The sequence below is a fragment of the Salvelinus sp. IW2-2015 genome, unplaced genomic scaffold (assembly GCF_002910315.2).
Source record: "Salvelinus sp. IW2-2015 unplaced genomic scaffold, ASM291031v2 Un_scaffold1298, whole genome shotgun sequence".
NCBI lineage: Eukaryota > Metazoa > Chordata > Actinopteri > Salmoniformes > Salmonidae > Salvelinus > Salvelinus sp. IW2-2015.
In genome coordinates, this window is record NW_019942825.1 from 275808 (window position 1) to 294534 (window position 18727).

The following is an 18727-nucleotide window of genomic DNA, read 5'->3' on the forward strand; positions in this document are numbered from 1 at the left end:
GGTCTCGGTCACAGTCAGCGATGAACGACTGAAGGTGCTCAGCAGCCTGCAGTGACAGGGGATGACGAGGAGAGTTTAAAGTCACCAGATTAGAGAAAAAGCATCAATAGTTATTTACATGAAGACAAAACAAGAAGAAAAGAGAAAGAGACATCCATTGATCAACAGATCACATGGAGTTTGCATGCAGAGGAAACGTGTGTGTGTGTGTGTATGTGTGGTAAACATGTATACTAGGTACGTGACAGTCCAACATGACTCACGTCAAGCTCAAAGAAGTACTCCTGTTGCTTGGATGCTATCTCGAAATCAGCCCTGAGGGCCAGGGCGTGGACCTTCACACACTCTCCCAGGTCCATTCTCTATATGACGACAAGAAACATCCATTAAATCATTCACCAAAGCTGTACATTTAAGTCCTGTACTCAGGAGTGCAATTGACATTGTGTTCTATAAACACTACTACACACAACCATTGTGACAAAGACAGTGTTTCACAAACTAGGGGTCGCAACCCATGTGGGGTCAACTGATTGAAAAATGGGGTCACGAGAGAACTCAGAAATACAATAAATACATCGTGCTTGGTTCATAGAACCGGGTTACGTCAGTAAACTCCGTAGCCGCTAGATGTGATTGTAATAAACAGCGGTTTCTGTTTTCTTCCTACAAAATGTGGATCTATCTTTAGAATCGTTTAAGCTACAAAATATTATGATCCCATCACTGAAAGATAAGACTCTCAGGAACATGTGCGCTTCTTCTGTTTGCCTCTACAATGGCAGAACACAATAGAACAGAGTGGACAAGACCAGGCACTAAATCAATGAAGATGTTCTTTTCTACACAGAAGAGCAACAAAATGAATGCCTGATGATCTTCTGAACTTCCCAATACTTCAAACCATACTTTCTTCAGATTGAAATAGTGATTTGTAATAAACTGTCTAAGCCCCAATGATTTATAAATGTATATATCAAAATATGGTCACGGGGCAAAAAAGTTTGGGATCCCCTGGACTAAGTAAGATGTCATGTACTCACAGTGGCCGGAGAGAATGTCGTGAGGACAGGAGTCCAGCAAATGACTCTTGCAGACACGCCGCTCATCTGTAAATTTGATTCTCTGGCGCATGGTGTCCCCTACACGAAAATAAATCAGACAAGTGGAGAGAGTTAGTGAGCTGAGCAATGTCATGTCAATCGCAAGAAGCAATAGCTGTGTGCATTCCAGACACCACCTTCCTATTATCCAAAATTGTGATTACGGTGGGTGCGGATGRCCATGTGGATCATTCATTCCTGAAACCAAAACTAGATTAGCTTGCTAAAGTTAAACTAGCTATCTGTCCAACGTTAGCTGCAGCCAGTCAGTAGCATCTCGTGGGCCAACAATATCCCAGCTAGCAAACATCAACAATGTGACAAGGTCTGAAACGGAATGTTCCTTGTGTTTACTTTACTGTGAACACAACAAGTAGTTAGCCGTCGTTAGCATTCAGCCATCTGTCCCCAGGCTAAGGTAGCTTAGCTAGCTAACGTCAGCTAGCATGATAACAACTAGTTAAAAACATTTCCTCTGAAACATCGAGCGACACTGAAACAATGTAGCTTGTCGTTTACTCACCATCTCTACTTGTGCCCATCAACTGGTCCAACATCGCTCGCATTTGCGCTTGAGCCGACATGCTTCTTGTTTATGTCACCGACACTACACGCCGATGGTGTCTGCTGCATGTAGCCTCGACCACAGGCCTCTGACGGCTCGTGGACGTCGAACAACTTTTCTCAGAGAACCTCAAGTTCTCGTGACGAATAGTTTGAAACAAACTAGCTCGCTAAAACCTTTTCTTGAGACCTTCCACCACCTTAACGTTRATAATTATCAAGTTTGTAATACAAATTTGCAATGTAAATATTAGGTAGCTAAGCCTATTCCGAAATGTTTCTCGTTCCCGTTCGTCTCTCAACTCGAAGTATGGCGAGGGGACAGTATGCTGAGTGGCGGGTAGTGTAATTTCAAATTCGGATTATTGAGGTAAACCCGAAGGTTTTTAGGTAGTTGTGAGACCAACCACAGTCCCTTGTTAGACCGTAAATATCATAGACATATTCTAACGTATTTATTAATTCGGTGTCCTTTATTTTTCGACTTCCTCCTCTTTCCGAGCGCGCTCTGCCTCGAAGGAAATGCTGGTTGGCTGAACCGCACAAAATGCTGCAGTCCTCGCGCGCTGTTTGGTTGAATGGCACATAACGTCATTTTGATCGCTCTGTCGTCAGATATCGTACGCATTTCTATATTTTTTAAAGAAAAAAGCGCTATAATAAATGTCAATGCTAGCGCAAGTAACGCAAGTACAACTGAGTACAAGTACAAGCGCAATGAAATCGTAGCATAGATGGCATATGAATGCACATAGGCCTAAACTGGATTCTATGGGCAAGGACAGTGTGTGAGAAGCACATAATACAAAAAGTCTGGAATTATCTATTCTATATATGACTGTTCATACATTGTGCATTACATGTATTTATTAATGTCTTGTTGTTTGATCTRTGCTGTCGTCATAAAATGCATTTGGCATTCGGCCAACACCACGGATAGACATACGCCCTGAACCCACCCATAAACATTGCTGTCCCGCCCATCCCAAACTGGAAAAATGGCGACAGCTGTCCTGTGGCTCTCACGGAACCTCGTATCGAGGAATACGGGGGTGGTAAGCCGTAACATCGTCTTGAAACCGTCTAACACAACGAGACTGAACCAATGTCGAAATGCGGTATGCGGTATCAACAGCAAATGGCGGTTTCAACCAAAGCCGGATAAAGTGAGTTTTCATGCATGGTCCAGTCCGTTAGTAAACTGGCTGGGTAACCCTACACATAATGTGGGAGGATCCTGACTCTTGAGCAGATTGACAGCAGTCTTTGCCAATCACATTTTAAGGAATTTGGAGAGACAACTGCGGGAGCCAATGAACTTGTGTATGTTGATACGGAATCATTGTCATTATTTTAGCCACTTTTCGTCGAAAATTATACTATTAAGCTAATATGTAAATGTTTTATGTAATAAAGTATGGCTTACACAGAATATTCCAGTGTAACATATTAACACAACTATAAATCCCAGGGGGTATTGGAGTGTCCATTTTTAGGTCAAAGTCGATATCAATTGAATTAGCCTGTTTGTGGGAAATAAAACATTTCAGATCCATAATTTATTATTATGAGTATGGCACCGAGCATCTGCATTTATTATGTGAATCAAGGAAATTGTTGAGGATTTCTGCATTCTGAAAAATCCCATGTTATCTCATCTGAGGCTTTGAAACATATACGGTGTATGTGCTTGATGTGGTCATGTTTCTGTATGATATTAGCGGTTTTAGTTAATGTAGTAACCTTTTTTCAGATTGTAGATATTCTGAATTTCTTTCTTTCGCCCCTATCACCCAGATATCCTTCGGCCTTATCCGGATGACCGCTGTAGTGATTCCCTTCCTGTACGTGGGAACTCTGATCAGCAAGAACTTTGCGGCTCTACTTGAGGAGCATGACATCTTCGTCCCTGAGGATGATGACGATGACGACTGAACCTAGGTCAGTGATGAGATGTATTGATACAGCTATTGATGTATAAAAGGCTAATATCATTACTAGACCCAGGGTGACACACAGCGCCTAAAAATAAAACATCTTTTAATATACTATTGTCCCTAACAGTAGTTTAGAGTGCATGCGTGCAAAATCTTATTTACATAATGGTATGTACCTAATCCAAACAGCCATGATGGAACATGTTGAAATGGTGCCAATGATTACTAAAAGAGAATGAAGAGAAATAATACAACTGTGAGAATTAATGACCATTGACATTGCTTGCATTTTCTTCCTTCCCAGGGTGCTTTGCAATAGTGATGGCATGCCAATATGAGGAAGGAGAGAGAGATGCCCCCTACAGGAGAAGATTGCCCTCATCATGATCACCTCTCCATCGCCTTTTTTCTCTCTCCTCCCTTTTTAGTCCCACTTTCACCTCCTTGCCACGGATTACTACATATTATTCGATATCATTGTGAGGTCACAGCACAGTCAGACTTCACTCTTGCATGTGTCTTATTATTTACTCAATAAAGAGTCTACGTGTGTAAACAAAAAAAATAACAACACATTTGTTGGGTATGTTCTTTGGTGTTATTTCGTGGTTGTCCCTGTCATTCTATAAAACTGCATTCTTTGGTCTTATAACTCAACCACAGCCTAGCCTGGAATCCAGATTGATGTCTCTATTTCACCACGGTTTCACTTTGCTATATGTTGAAACTGAGCATATCAGTTTGGAGAATTCCAGGCTAACCACAGCCAGCCATAACGAAGAACAAACATTGTGCTATTGTATGGCTTCTTGGTTCTTCACAGCAGGTATCCAACTATCCATCCACCAACTCTATCTCTTCCCTCTTCCTGCAGCGCTGCGTTGGCCAGTCTCAGGTGTCTTGTCTCCCCTCTGCAGCGCTGCATTAGCCAAGTCTGAGTGTCTCCCCCCTTCCTGCAGTGCTGCGTTGGCCAGTCTCAGGTGTCTCTTCTCCCCTCATGCAGCGCTGCGAGTCTGAGGTGCTCCCTGAGTTCCCTGATCTCCAGCTCACTGCGACCCTTCATCCCAATCAGCTCCACGTACCCCTCCTTGTAGCGGTCACACAAACTCTGCTTCTCCTAGAGGGGGGTCATAGACCAACACAGAGGAGACCAGTAGAGTGACATTTCTTATCCATATTCTGTTTGTGTGTGTGTGTGTGTGTGTATGTAAACACGTATGGTGGTTGAATGGTTGGTCTGGAGTGGAACAGTAGAAACGACATATGCAAGTACCTTAGGACAAGATGATGAGGGACATTTGACTAAAGATTAGTATTTGTGTTTATGGTGTGCTATCAGGATTTTGTAAGGGTTGATCATGTGGATACAGAATATACCAGTAGTACCTTAGTTAGAGACTGCACTTCATTCCTTAGACAGCCAATCTCTTTTTGTAGGTACTCGGCCTCAATCTCCTTTGCTCGTAGCAGCATCTGGAGGGCAACACAGATACATCGGTTTAGTATTTTTGGTCATTTTTAGTGATGCAATACTCATCAATATGAAGATTATTCCACAATTCTTTCACCAGTATCGTGTCAATGAATGAATAGTGCACTGATGTCACTGATGACCAGTACTAGTTGTTCTACATGGTTATTTTTAGGACCCCAGCAGCACGTCATTGAGGCAGGTTTTTCAGGATTTTGAATGAATCTGATCCAGCCAATAGATGGCAGCATCTGGAGGACAACATTACAACATGACCAATCACCAATGGCCGACACAAATCTACACACCAATCAATAGAGCAACTCCGATGTAAGCCTTGCTTCCAATCAGACCTAGTTTCAAATACTAATTCAGGAATTTCCATTACTTTTCAATACACTTCAAAACAAGTATTCAGATCATCTTTATTTGAAAAAACAAGCAGTTGAATATTGAAATGTGTTTGGAAATACTCAAATACACTCCAATGCATAATGCATTTAACCCAGGTATTTGAAATATGTATTTGAAAATACTTTCAAATACAATTTGGTCGATTATTTGGTTTTTACAAATAACCATTCAAATACTCATAGAAATACTTGTTTTGGGCTGTGAATTTGAAAATAGTCACACAGAAGAAGTCATTTAAATAACAAATGGTCAAATACAACATGTACTTGAATCCGGTTCTGCTTCCAATACAACTAATCAGAATGTCAAACTTTATTCTTACTTCCAATTCCGAGGGACTGCGCTCACAGTTGCCAGGGGAGACGTTTCCTGACCTCTGACCTGTGATGAAGTGGCGCATGCGGCTGATCTCCTCAGTCAGACGAGCCTGCAGTTCCTGAGACAAACATGAAGAAGAAATAAAAATACTTATTACTATTGCACTGTATGACAGTATGGTACATTGCTTAAATTGATAATTAGATAATTCATTTGTTGTTAATTAGTCTCATGACAGACTGCTCGCTCTCACTCTTTCTCTCTCTGCACTCTTTCTTTCTGCTCTTTCTCTCTGCTCTCTCTCCCCCTCTCTCTTTCTTTCTCTCTCTGCTCTTTCTTTCTCCCTCTCCTCTCTCTCTGCTCTCTTTCTCTCTGCTCTCTCTCCCTCTCTCTCCTTCTTGTCTCTGCTCTCTGACCTCTGACCTGGTTCTCTCTGCGGAGCTGTTCCATCTCTCTGTCCTTCCAGCTCAGCTCTGTTTCTCTAACTCCTCTCTGCTCGGCCCGGTTCAGCTCCAGGCACTTCTGGGAATATCTCTCTGACAGAACGTCCAACTCACTGTGGAGGGCATCAGCCTGGGGCCTGTAGAGAACCAAGAACACATGTTTAACACACATGCATGTGGGCATGCCCGCACAGATGCATGAATGCACAACCACACTGATACACAAGCAGAGGGTGGATAGCTATCCCATTAGAGAAAACTTTCTCTTCCACATTCTTTTGGTGCCTTTCACTTTGATGTCTGGCTAAAGAGAATGGATCTCACGTCTGTCCTCTGTATGTAGTATCCATATGGCCACCCCCTTCAGTCATCCTTCTGGCTTTCTCCACCTCCCTCTCCAGCTCCTCCCTGTGAGCCTCCTTCAGGGCCTCAACTGCTATAGAGCACAGAAGTGGCATAACATGACAAGGAAAAMAGAAAACATTGAAGTGAAGAGGGGAAGGACAGGACACAGGAGGGTAGGCAATCTGTTCCACAACAAAAGTTGCTTTGTGACATCATCCCTAGAAAAAGTGTAATTATTCACATAACACTTTACATGATATTACACAGTACTGCCAACAGGTCTCTCCTTCCCACCTTGTGCCGTGGCCTGGCTCTCCTCCTGCAGCAGTCTCTGTCTCTGCAGCTCTCGGACCTCCCTGGCTTGGCCTCTTCCTGGAGCTCCATCAGGGCCCTGCGGTGGGCCGCCTCCATGGCCTCCAGACGCTGGCCGCAGGGGCCCAGTGGCCACACAGACTGTCCACCTCCACCTCCATCCCATCTCCACACGCTCCTTACGCAGACACTCCACCTGTGCCTGAGTGATAGCGCCTGAGAGAGAGGGAGAGGAGGGGGTCAAGAGGGGATAGAGGGGGAGAAAGATAGGGAGCGATAGAAAGAAAGAGGGAGCGGGAAGAGGAAAGGGAAGAGGGTTGAGAGAGAATGGAGAGAGAAAATAGTGGGAAAGAGGTGAGAAGAAAGTGGAAGTGTGAGACAGAGAGACAGAGAGACAGAGAGCGAGAGAGAGAGAGAGAGAGAGAGAGAAGGACATTTGAGAAGGGTGAGGAAAGATTCCCTAAATGATTCATTATGTATATTGAAAACAGCCTCTCTGTTTCTATAATACCTTTACAAGACAGTTCCAAACGTTATGATTATTAAATGTAAACACTCAAATGAACAAATAACTGTTTTACATTTAGGATTTTGAGGTGGAAATAATTCTCACACTACCTCCCTCTGTAGGGCCGTTGCACTGGTCGTCTGAATCGTCTGATTAGGAATCGTCTGATTGGTCTGATTAGTCTGTGCACAATCAGAGACAGCGCGCTCATCTCCCTGAATGTTAGACTCTCGAACTCCACCCACTTATTGTTGACGTCCACGTCCATGGTGTGAGTGACAGGTACAGGTACGCTGGCTTTCTCAGATCCAGAGAGTCCCATCTGCTGCCCATCTCTCTGAAGGGATCCCCCCTCAAACCATCTGTTCCTCTCCTCCAATCGCTTGGCTTGCTCTCTGTCCCAGCCCTCTCCTGCCTCTCTCTGACTGTCTGATGACATTGTGGGGAGTGTCATCTAGATCCGGGCCAAAGAGTCCATTTGACAAAGGTTGGAGGTGGAGTTAGTGGTTTGAGGGTCGGAGCTTCACAGGTGAGCACAGAGGGAGGCTGGCGAGACGACACAGGCTGAGAGTTTTCTCTCTTCACTGCTGACCGTCTGTGATATAAATATGGGGGACCATAGGAAAAGTGTTTCAGATATAGTTACATAGTCACATTCTTTACTCTTGTATATTATTACATTTGTCTAATTGTCTTCTTGCTGCCTCCAATTCCATTCATTATGTCTTAAAGTAATTATGTGCATTTCTGTTGTGATTATAGGCCACAACAGTCTAAGTGCAGGACTTTGTCTGCGTCTGAAATGGTACCCTATTCTATTCCCTGTGATGTGCATTAATTYGTTTGGACCAGGACTAATAGGAGCTTTGATCCAAAGTAGTGCAGTAAATAGGGAATAGGGTGCCATTTCAGGCACAGTGCCACTTCAGACACACTTCCATTTCAGAAACAAAGTCCTGCACTTAGACTGGTGTGGCCTAAGATCACAACAGAAATGCACATAATTACTTTAAGACATAATGAATGGAATGCAATTTCAGACATAGCGTAATTTCTGACACACTGTCATTTCTGACACACTGCCATTTCAGACACAGTCAATAGAAACACTCACGGTGTGATGTCTGAAGAGTGTCTGGGTTGGATAGTCCGTCTCAGCACATTAACCCACTTCCTCCTGATCCTGGAGGTCGAGGCTGACAGAGTGAACACTGCTTTCTGTGTCTGGTTGAGCTCAAATGATAAAGAACAGAGAAAAGCCACGTCTGAGGGGTTACAAACAGGAAGGAACTAAAGCATATTGACACCAAGACTGCATCCGAAATGACACCCTACACGATATATAGTGCACTACTTTATGGGCCCTGGTCAAAAGTAGTGCATTATTTATGGATGGACAAGGATGCCATTTCAGATGCAGCCCAAGACTGTAGTAGTAGTAGTAGCAGCAGTAGTAGTAGTAGTAGCAGTAGCAGTAGCAGTAGTAGTAGTAGTAGTAGTAGTAGTAGTAGTAGCAGTAGTAGTAGTAGTAGCAGTAGCAGTAGTAGTAGTAGCAGCAGCAGCAGTAGTAGTAGTAGCCAGTAGTAGTAGTAGTATTATTACTAGTAGTAGTAGCAGTAGCAGCAGTAGTAGTTAGTAGTATATTAGTGGTAATAGTAGTAGTAGTAGTACAGATATCGGATCTTCATTTGATCACTCTTTTTTTGCTGAGAATTTTCCTGCACATCGGAAACGTAAACTTGTAATGTATTCAAGGTTTCAAAAGGCTTCTAAAGTTTGTAAAGTCCACTTTAAATGTCAGACTTGTATCAACCCCTACAAAAAATGTCAAATAATTATAATCCACACAATAATTCACATTTCCTTTTGCTGCAGGACTATTGTCCTGCTGTATAAAACTGGCTCAAGTTAGGATACGGCATCTGTAGTAGTAGCAGCAGTTAGTAGTAGTAGTAGTAGCAGCAGCAGCAGTAGTATAGTAGTATTATTAGTAGCAGTAGTAGCAGAAATAGTAGTAGTAGTATAGTAGTAGTAGTATTAGTATTGGTAGTAGATGTTCAATGAGAGAAAAACCAGGAACGAACACACATGTATCTGGAATCCATAGTTCTTCTCCACGTCAAAGTCTTGGACGTCATACAGGACATCAGGTCTATCTCCCATCCAGGTCATCTGACTACAACAGACATAGAGGAACTGGCGTGATACAGCTCAGAAATACTCTATGGGTATATAATTGGGGAACTGATATTGCAGATATAGGAAATGGCGTCACCTCTAGCCTCAGAGTCCATGTAGAAACTTAGTGCAGCGCCCTCATCACAAACAGTGTCTCCTCCACTGTTAAAACACAAGCCAAGCAGAACTCAGTCCAACCAGTTCTCCTCCCTGTTAGAAAACCAAGCAAGCCACTCAGTCAAACCAGTGTCTCCTCTCAACTGTTAGAAACACAGCCAAACAGACTCAGTCAAACCAGTGTTTCCTCCACTGGTTAGAAACACAAGCCAAACGACTCATCAAACCAGTGTTCCTCCACTGGTAGAAACACAAGCCAAACAGACTCAGTCAAACCAGTGTCTCCTCACATGTTAGAAACACAAGCCAAACAGACTCAGTCAAACCAGTGTCTCCTCCACTGTTAGAAACACAAGCCAAACAGACTCAGTCAAACCAGTGTCTCCCCACTGTTAGAAACACAAGCCAAACAGACTCAGTCAAACCAGTGTCTCCTCCACTGTTAGACAACAAGCCAAACAGACTCAGTCAACCAGTGCTTCTCCACTGTTAGAAACACAGCCAAACAGACTCAGTCAACCAGTGTCTCTCCCACTGTTAGAAACACAAGCCAAACAGACTCAGTCAAACCAGTGTCTCCTCCACGTTAGAAACACAAGCCAAACAGACTCAGTCAAACCAGTGTCTCCTCCACTGTTATAAACACAAGCAAGCAGATCAGCAAACCAGTGTCTCCTCCACTGTTAGAAACAAAGCCAAACAGACTCAGTCAAACCAGTGTCTCCTCCACTGTTAGAAACACCAAGCCAGACTCAGTCAAACCAGTGTTCCTCCACGTTAGAAACACAAGCCAGACTCAGTCAAACCAGTGTTTCCTCCACTGTTAGAAACACAAGCCAACAGACTCAGTCAAACCAGTGTCTCCTCCACTGTTAGAAACACAAGCCAACAACTCAGTCAAACCAGTGTCTCCTCCACTGTTAGAAACACAAGCCAAACAGACTCAGTCAAACCAGTGTCTCCTCCACTGTTAGAAACACAAGCAGACTCAGTCAAACCAGTGTCTCCTCCACTGTTAGAAACACAAGCCAGACTCAGTCAAACCAGTGTCTCCTCCCACTGTTAGAAACACAGCCCAAACAGACTCAGTCAAACCAGTACACTTCAAATATTCCAAACCACTGCTATTGTTTGAATGAGCTTTCCTCTATTTGTGCCAGTTTGTTCTAACACATGTCACGTGTTGTCATTTGCGTGTTACTCCCATATTCATCCAGTTTTGACATCCAGCCCTTTTTGGTCCGACTGTGTTTGAGTATTTCTGGTCGAACTTTCTGCCGTGGTTTAGAGAAGGATTGAGGCCCTTTCTAGTTTGATTGTCTGACCTCTGTAACAAATGGATGATATGAATAATGGTTATAGGATGGTACTTACAAGAGAGTGACTTGAGGGCAGACCTGTTTTTAAAGTACTCGAAGGTATCAAGCGTATCACTGTGCTGAAGATCAGTTGTGGACTGGGGTCGGGACAGTCGTCCGTCCTCTGAGGCGCAATATTTCTCCTTCTCTTTCTCCCTCCTGTCTCTCCCCTCTCTCTGCCTCTCCCTCTCTCATCAGACTCAACCCTCGTACTGCAGCTATCAGATTCCTCTACATACCTACAATAGAAGAAAGTTGGAGAAATAGAGACCAGAGAGAAAACCCTGACCCAATATACTGTACATCCAGAGGCCCTTACAATACGCTGTACATCCAGTAGGCCCTTACAATATACTCTACATGCAGTAGCCCTTACATATGCTGTACATCCAGTAGGCCCTTACAATACGCTGTACATCCAGTAGCCCTTACAATATGCTGTATATGTAGTAGGCCCTACAATATGCGTACATCCAGTAGGCCCTTACAATACGCTGTACATCCAGTAGGCCCTTATAATATGCTGTAATGCAGTAGGCCCTTACAATATGCTGTATGTAGTAGGCCTTACAATACGCTGTACATCCAGTAGCCCTTACAATACGCTGTACATCCAGTAGGCCCTGACAATATGCTGTACATCCGTAGGCCTTACAACTATCTGTGACTGCAGTAGGCCTTACAATATGCTGTACATCCAGTAGGCCCTACAAAATGCTGTACATGCAGCTAGGCCTTACAAATGCTATACATCCAGTAGGCCCTTACAATATGCTGTACATGCAGTAGGCCCTTACATATGCTGTACATTCAGTAGGCCTTACAATATGCTGTATATGTAGTAGGCCCTTACAATATACTGTACATGCCAGTAGGCCTTACAATATAGTGTACTTCAGTAGGCCCTTACAATATTCTGTACATCCAGTAGGCCCTTACAATATGCTGTACATCCAGTAGGCCTTAACAATATACTGTACATGCAGTAGGCCCTTACAATATGCTGTACACTCCAGTAGGCCTTACAATATGCTGTACAATGCAGTAGCCCTTACAACTAATACTGTACATCCAGTAGGCCCTTACAAATACTGTACATGCAGTAGGCCCTTACAATATGCTGTACATCCAGTAGCCCTTACAAATGCTGTACATGCAGTAGGCCCTTCAATATACTGTACATCCAGTAGGCCCTTACAATATTCTGTACATCCAGTAGGCCTTTACAATATACTGTACATCCAGAGGCCTTACAATTACTGTACATGCAGTAGGCCCTTACAATATACTGTACATCCAGTAGGCCTTCAATATATACTGTACATCCAGTAGGCCCTTACAATATTCTGTACATCCAGTAGGACCTTACAATATTCTGTACATCCAGTAGGCCCCCCCTTCTCTCTATAATGTCCCTCCTGTCGCCTCTCCAGTCTCCTCACCTGGGTGTTCTGTGCCTCTGGTCTCTACGTGGGCTGGGGCTCTGGGTCCTCCTCCTCGGGCCCAGTAGCACCTCTGCCCCCTCTCCCTCTGACCCCAGGTCCAGTCTGGGGATGTCGGCCAGAATGACGTAGTCCTCTATGGTCATCCCCTGGGAGTCCACTGAGGCGGTTCTCTTGGGCTCCTCTCGGGTCAACAGGTACTCCATGCCCCGCCTTATATTACTCTTGCTCCTGTCACTGATTGGCCTGTCATTCATTTCCATGGTCGCAGCGTAGGGTTTCAACGAATTGGCAAGCAGCTGGGAGTCGATGCCTAGTCGTGGTGGGGAGGAGCTACAAGAGAGGGCAGGGCTTAGAAGGGAGTGGGAGGAGCCAGGCCAGGAGCCTGGAGGGAGGCTGGTGTTGGTTTTAGGGGGGTGCATCTCTGTCCGTTCCTCTCTAGCTACCCTCTCTGGTCTCCTTGAGTAGCTCTGTGCTGTGTCAGGTCTGGTGTCGCTATGCTTGGTTTCTCTTTGGGGTGAATGGYTGTGTGTACCATAGCCACTTATAGGGGGAGAGCATTCACGACTATCACGACTGCGAGTGGTTGGGGAAGGGTTTTTATCTGTTCTGAGCCGGGTGCTTCGACACCCTTCGTGGGAGTTTGGCTGCAAGGCTGGAGAGTCACGTCGAGAGATGGAGTCAAGATTTTTGTACAGTTTTTCAGAGTCCAAACTGTGACTGTTTGAGTTGTGGGAGGGACGTCTTGACTCTCTTGACTCTCTTGGCTCTCTTGAACCTCTTGACTCTCTTGACTCTCTTGACTCTCTTGACTCTCTTGACTCTCTTGGCTCTCTTGACTCTCTTGAGTCTCTTGACTCTCTTGACTCTCTTGACTCTCTTGGCTCTCTTGATTCTCTTGACTCTCGTGACTCTCGTGGCTCTCTTGACTCTCTTGGCTCCCTTGGCTCCCTTGACTCCCTTGACTCTCTTGAACCTCTTGGCTCTCTTGATCCTCTTGACTCTCTTGACTCTCTTGGCTCTCTTGATCCTCTTGAATCTCTTGAATCTCTTGACTCTCTTGAATCCCTTGAATCTTGATCACGCCCATTGGCGTAATGCTCTGTTTTACCATTTCTTACATGGGAGGAGTCAGTATGTTTGTAGGAGGCCGTGTTTCGAGACGGGGAGGGGTGGTGAGACACGACAGACCCTCGTCTGTGAGAGGGACTGGACCGTCCTGACGGATGGCGAGACGAGGAGGGAGATGAGTGAGACGGAGCGTGAGAAGGAGCGTGACTTTTGGAGTGGGAGCTTCTACGTTGGGAGGACGCAGATCGAGATTCAGCAAGTTTATACCGGTTTGAACATGGGGAGCGAGGGCTAGGAGACTGATCTTGAGAATCAGTGCCACCACGTCTGAAGTTGGAATGATAGGTGTATCGCTGCGGAGACTCGCTCCTCCAGGTCTCCTGCTGGAACGTTTCATCGCTTCTCCTCTGGGAGGGAATTCCGAGATTCACGTTCCGGTAGGGGATGGAGGCTTTGGGTTCTGGGCTGTGGTTGTTGGGGAGCGGATGGCCCCTCTCATAGTGCCGGTAAGGCCGTTTGGATACACCCTCCACCTGAGCCTGGGGACCACCATCAAATAAGGCTTTCCTGTCCGGAGAGAAGTAGCCACTTTCTCCTCTTGATCCTATAAGTGAGGAGTAGGAACATGGCCTGGTAGATCATCCATTTGATTGAGCCCCACTCAAATGGAAAGCCAAGACACATTTAAATGTTTAACTGAAAAATGACAATAACATTTTGAATTCAAATTGAATTGAATGAAAATTGTAGCAGCTGTCCAAGACAAAATGTCTGTCTGTAATACTGTGAGCTGGTCTGACCTGAGGGTCGCCTGAACCTCTCCCGGCCTCTCTTCTCCTCCATCAGTGAGCTGTGTGGTGGTCTGTGGGGAGAGGGGTCCACCCGGGTCATCTCTGGCCCCGTCACACAGCACCCTGCTGGGCTGCTAGAGCCACTCCTCCCTGGGTCTGGCAGGAAGTCCCACTGGTCCTCCTGACTGCTGGGTGGAGATATAGAGGGAGGGCATGAGGGACATTGGTAGGGGTACACACTCTATGAGTTTGGCACAATGTACTGTAGAACACRTTTAAGAGAAATCACTACCTGATTGTAAAATTTCATTCAAATATAATGTTTTCTAACTGTTTATTAAAGTTTTATAAATCACTTGAAGGATACCTTATTAATGTAGTGTTACTAAAGTCAACTGACAATGACACTCACACTCACCTGTGTACCGTGTCAGAGTCACAGATATTAAGTTCCCAGTCAGGGCTCGGAGTGTGAGTTAGGCTCTCCTGATAGGTCCAGACGCTCCTTGTGACATCACTGTATCTGGTCACCTCCGACAGGAAGTCATGGTTGTCCTGATTCGTGGACGGGACACATTTCGTCCAATCGTTAATAATTCAGAGAATGTCAACTGGTCAATGGCTTTGTCAATTCAGCAAACCATCTGAGATGTGTAAAAGTCACTTTTAAGGCTTGGTACACAAAGTATGTAATTCTGTTGTGTTTTCAGAAAGTTGCATAGTAACGTGAAAGTACAGTTGGAGACAAATCAAACAAATTCAAACATGCTGCAGTGTACAGCTATCTCTATGGCAAGACAGTCATTACCTAGTGTGACCAATGACATTACAATGCTTAAAGATTCATTAAATGAATGAGTTGAAACCACTCTCAAGGTCAATTCAACAAGCATGTGAGAAAGCACCAACAAGTAAAGTAAACAAATTTCAGACAAAATGGCTGCCTGTGGAATAAATGAAAAGAAGCTAACTTTCCGTATAACTCATCACAGCTAAAACAAAATGCTAACTTCTTACTACACCTGCTTGCAGAGCTTCCTTGGACGTCCCTTTACAAATCTGCTGTTAAGACAGGCTGCAAGTGGCAACAACAACTTCTCTCCTCCCCTCTCTCCCCCCCTCTCCTCCCGTCTACCTCTCCTCTCTTCACCTTATCTACCTGAGCTAATGCATTAGGCCGGCAAGGACGACGGTAACACAACCTCTCCCTGGCCTTGCTCATCATTATTTCATTGGTCTGCTGCTCTTCCACAACCAGAATCCACCCATCCTCCTCTCAACCCTTTCTTGATCCCTCTTTCATTTCTTGCCCTCCCTACAACACACAAAAGCCTTTCTTCTTTTTGACTTTTGATCTCTGTGTTGTGTTGTGAGCAGGCGTGGATTTCTATCTAGAATATTCTGTTATTTTGAAATGGAAGGATTATTCAAATGAAAATAAAGATTTGTAGAAGTGTATTTCTGGTCCGGTTCATCCATAGAGCTGGTGTTGTGAATGTGTGTGCTTGTGTGCATGTGTTGTTTGAGCATATTAGATTACTCCAATGACAGTGAAGATTGGTAGAAGTGTATTTCTGGTACAGGTCCATCCTTAGAGTTCAGTTGAGTGGGTGTGTGTGTTGTGTGTTGTGTGTGTGTGTGTGTGTGTGTGTGTGTGTGTGTGTGTGTGTGTGTTGTGTGTGTGTGTGTGTGTGTGTGTGTGTGTGTGTGTGTGTGTGTGTGTGTGTGTGTGTGTGTGTGTGTGTGTGTGTGTGTGTGTGTGTGTGTGTGTGTGTGTGTGTGTGCTTGCTTGTGTGGTGTGTGTATGTGTTGTGTGTGTGCTTGTGTGGGTGCTTGTGTGCAATGTGTTATGTGAGCGGATTAGATTACTATCTTTCCCCCAAGGGATGCAAATGAGCTTTTCATTAATTAATGATAGAATAATAATATAATCAAACGCCAACCTGTGTGTTCGTCAGTCCTCATCACACCTACAGTATAGCTTATATTATAATTACCCCGCTTGGTGGCTTTATTTGTGTTCATTGCATCATTATGTTGTTTAATATGCGCCTTTGTTTCATTCAGAAATGGTTACTCCTCATACTGCCACTTGGGAAGAGAAAATGAACGATTTTGGAAGTGTTTCAAACGTATACCACAATTTACTGTACAGCAAAGGTAATAATCCAGACCTTGTCCAAACCCAATAACCCTTAACAGTCATTAGCCATCCATCGTCCATTTCCCTCAGCACTAGCCCCTCCTGCCTGGCTTACCTGTGAGGTACTGTTCAGGTGCATGTGTCCCGGGCGCAAGCACAAACCACAGCGGGAGGGGTCAAAGGTGTTGGGTTGGAACTGGTGGCAGTAAAAGTCGTCAGCACAGAGCTGCATGATGGATCCTCAGATCAGGTGAACACCCCTATTTTACTCTGATGGTACGGCCCAGTGCAATGATGCACTATTACAAAATCCACCTACACAAAGGTGGTACATCCTGATTAGAGGTGGGATAACCAATCAAACCATATACTGTATAGACAGCACATAGTAATGCAGTATGTCAAGAGCAACACTATACAGACGTAGGAACTTAATTTGAGACAGTTRGCTACTGCAGGAAAATAATCCTGCAGCAACAGGAAATGTGAATTATAATGTGGATTATAATTAATGGACAGTTTTGTAGTGGTTGATACATTTTTCCTTAGGTTCAAATCTAGTCTGAAATTTCAAAGTGGATATTACTAACTGATCAAATTAAGATTTTACATCTTTAGAATTGCATTCTGAAGCAGAATATGGACCATATCAGTAATTTGCTTGCATTGACCTGTAGCGGTCTTTACACTGTAATGTAATTCAATGAAATGCTTCAGGTAGTAGGTAACTTAATCTCTTGGTTGTGGCCAAACACATCCTCTGGGTTCCTTGAGGTGAAGCAACAATTACTTAAGACAGCGACTGAGTGAAACAAAAACCTAAAGGCTATACCTTTACAGCTCTGTACAAAAATAGTTTGGCACACAATACTATAACCATAACACAGCCATTTTGGTAATGAAAAAAACACAAAGACTTAAAAGCATAATCTGTCTTTGCCATGCTGGTATTATGATATTAAAAACACTTCAAAGGTATTTCTAGAATGTTTAAATACCTTATGACTGTTAACTCCAAGTTCATTTTTATCTGCAAAGTAACCAGCACAGGTCATACACTTCATACTCTCAGAACTCATCCAAGTCTAGGGGAAACTGGCGTGGGTATAACTGCCATTGTGGCTCTGTCTTTGTCATGTTAAACATCAATTGACTCTCATTGGAGCCAACATGGCCCACTGGCCCCAAAGGTGTGTATCAGATGTCATCAGCTTTAGAGAGTGAAATGTGCAACTGGCTCCACTGGACAGATGTCATGTGGTGGGCCTGTTTTACAGATGGCTGCTCTGAGGGTTACAGACAAGCGCGAGCGGTCACCTGTAAAACACTGTTTACTAGAACAGGCACCGCATGGTTGGACAGACATAGACTGGACCATAGAGTGGCCATCTTCTGAGGAACAAGAAATACATGTTGAATCTTGAGTTGACATTAAACTGTGTTCAAATACAAGGTTAACCGATGAAAAACAAACCAGTTTAAATTGTATAGTGAAAAAATTAACAGGGTACGAAATAAGTCGAAACCATCYGACGTATCTTTTTTTAAATGCCAGGTGGGTCCTTAATGTTGCAGGGCAGGTCGGCTAGTAGAGTATCTATGTCACTACCTACCTGAGGAAATGAAACTGAGTATTTACAGCATCTAGCCTCACATATGTAACCTGTCTAGGGGVCCTTTGTGTGTGTATAGAATATAATATCAGCTGTGCTATGCTGAAAACAGAGCTGTTTCCATAGATATATAGTCAATTATATCTCTCGTCCACTGGGGGACAGCAGTGTCCAGAGAAGCCAGCAGAGGGGGCCAGCAGTGTCATCGGGATGGTAGCACACACAGGCACACATACGCATACAGGAGAACACATACACACACACATTGACAAAGACAGACTATTCCCACAGTCTCTTAGTGGATCATATACTCTCCCTTGTCATTCACGCTGCGTGCTCAGCGTAGACTGTAGACTATAAAGGCTGTGTATTTATAGATGTACTGTATGTTTAAATAGGTGAAGTGAACACTGACTGCTCTGGATCCTGTAACAGGGCCAATTTATCACTGTGTGGAATAGTCTCAATTCAAGCTCAAATGAGCTGTACCAAAAGTTGCGTATGATTAATTGCACTCTCAGAAATTGTAGTTTTAAAAAGTTTACATGTAATACTATTCTCAGAGAATATTAACCCCCAAAAATCTTTCAAACGAAATG

The 18727-nt window shown here is 44.1% G+C and overlaps 3 protein-coding genes and 1 long non-coding RNA gene across 5 annotated transcripts; 1 reads left to right on the forward strand and 3 right to left on the reverse strand.

Annotated features, from left to right (window-relative positions):
• Positions 1 to 5: 5 nt before the first annotated feature.
• LOC139024284 (uncharacterized) lies at positions 6 to 2379 on the reverse strand. Its single transcript, XR_011475573.1, has 3 exons — positions 1627 to 2379; positions 264 to 1142; positions 6 to 46 (listed from the first exon to the last, which is right to left on the reverse strand). It is a non-coding gene; the product is annotated as an uncharacterized lncRNA (long non-coding RNA).
• A 249-nt stretch (positions 2380 to 2628) lies between these two features.
• Positions 2629 to 4175, forward strand: smdt1b (single-pass membrane protein with aspartate-rich tail 1b). The gene is made up of 3 exons (XM_070438931.1): positions 2629 to 2833; positions 3465 to 3608; positions 3909 to 4175. The coding sequence occupies exons 1-2, from the start codon at positions 2666 to 2668 to the stop codon at positions 3600 to 3602; spliced, it is 306 nt and encodes a 101-aa protein (XP_070295032.1). The 5' UTR covers positions 2629 to 2665; the 3' UTR covers positions 3603 to 3608; positions 3909 to 4175.
• Positions 4022 to 9608, reverse strand: LOC112070346 (TRIO and F-actin-binding protein-like). 2 transcript variants are annotated; one of them, XM_070438929.1, is made up of 9 exons: positions 9504 to 9607; positions 8530 to 8639; positions 7526 to 8010; positions 6890 to 7123; positions 6575 to 6686; positions 6231 to 6387; positions 5812 to 5925; positions 4991 to 5077; positions 4022 to 4721 (listed from the first exon to the last, which is right to left on the reverse strand). In XM_070438929.1, exons 4-9 carry the CDS (start codon positions 7071 to 7073, stop codon positions 4581 to 4583), a joined length of 795 nt encoding a protein of 264 aa, XP_070295030.1. In that variant the 5' UTR covers positions 7074 to 7123; positions 7526 to 8010; positions 8530 to 8639; positions 9504 to 9607; the 3' UTR covers positions 4022 to 4580. The 2 variants fall into 2 exon arrangements, with proteins under 2 accessions (XP_070295030.1, XP_070295031.1); XM_070438930.1 differs by having other exon boundaries at positions 6575 to 6683; positions 8530 to 9608.
• Positions 7087 to 16747, reverse strand: LOC112070347 (zinc finger CCCH domain-containing protein 13). The gene is made up of 7 exons (XM_070438933.1): positions 16631 to 16747; positions 14791 to 14927; positions 14382 to 14560; positions 12511 to 14185; positions 11123 to 11307; positions 7661 to 7844; positions 7087 to 7123 (listed from the first exon to the last, which is right to left on the reverse strand). Exons 1-7 carry the CDS (start codon positions 16745 to 16747, stop codon positions 7087 to 7089), a joined length of 2514 nt encoding a protein of 837 aa, XP_070295034.1.
• Positions 16748 to 18727: the final 1980 nt, after the last annotated feature.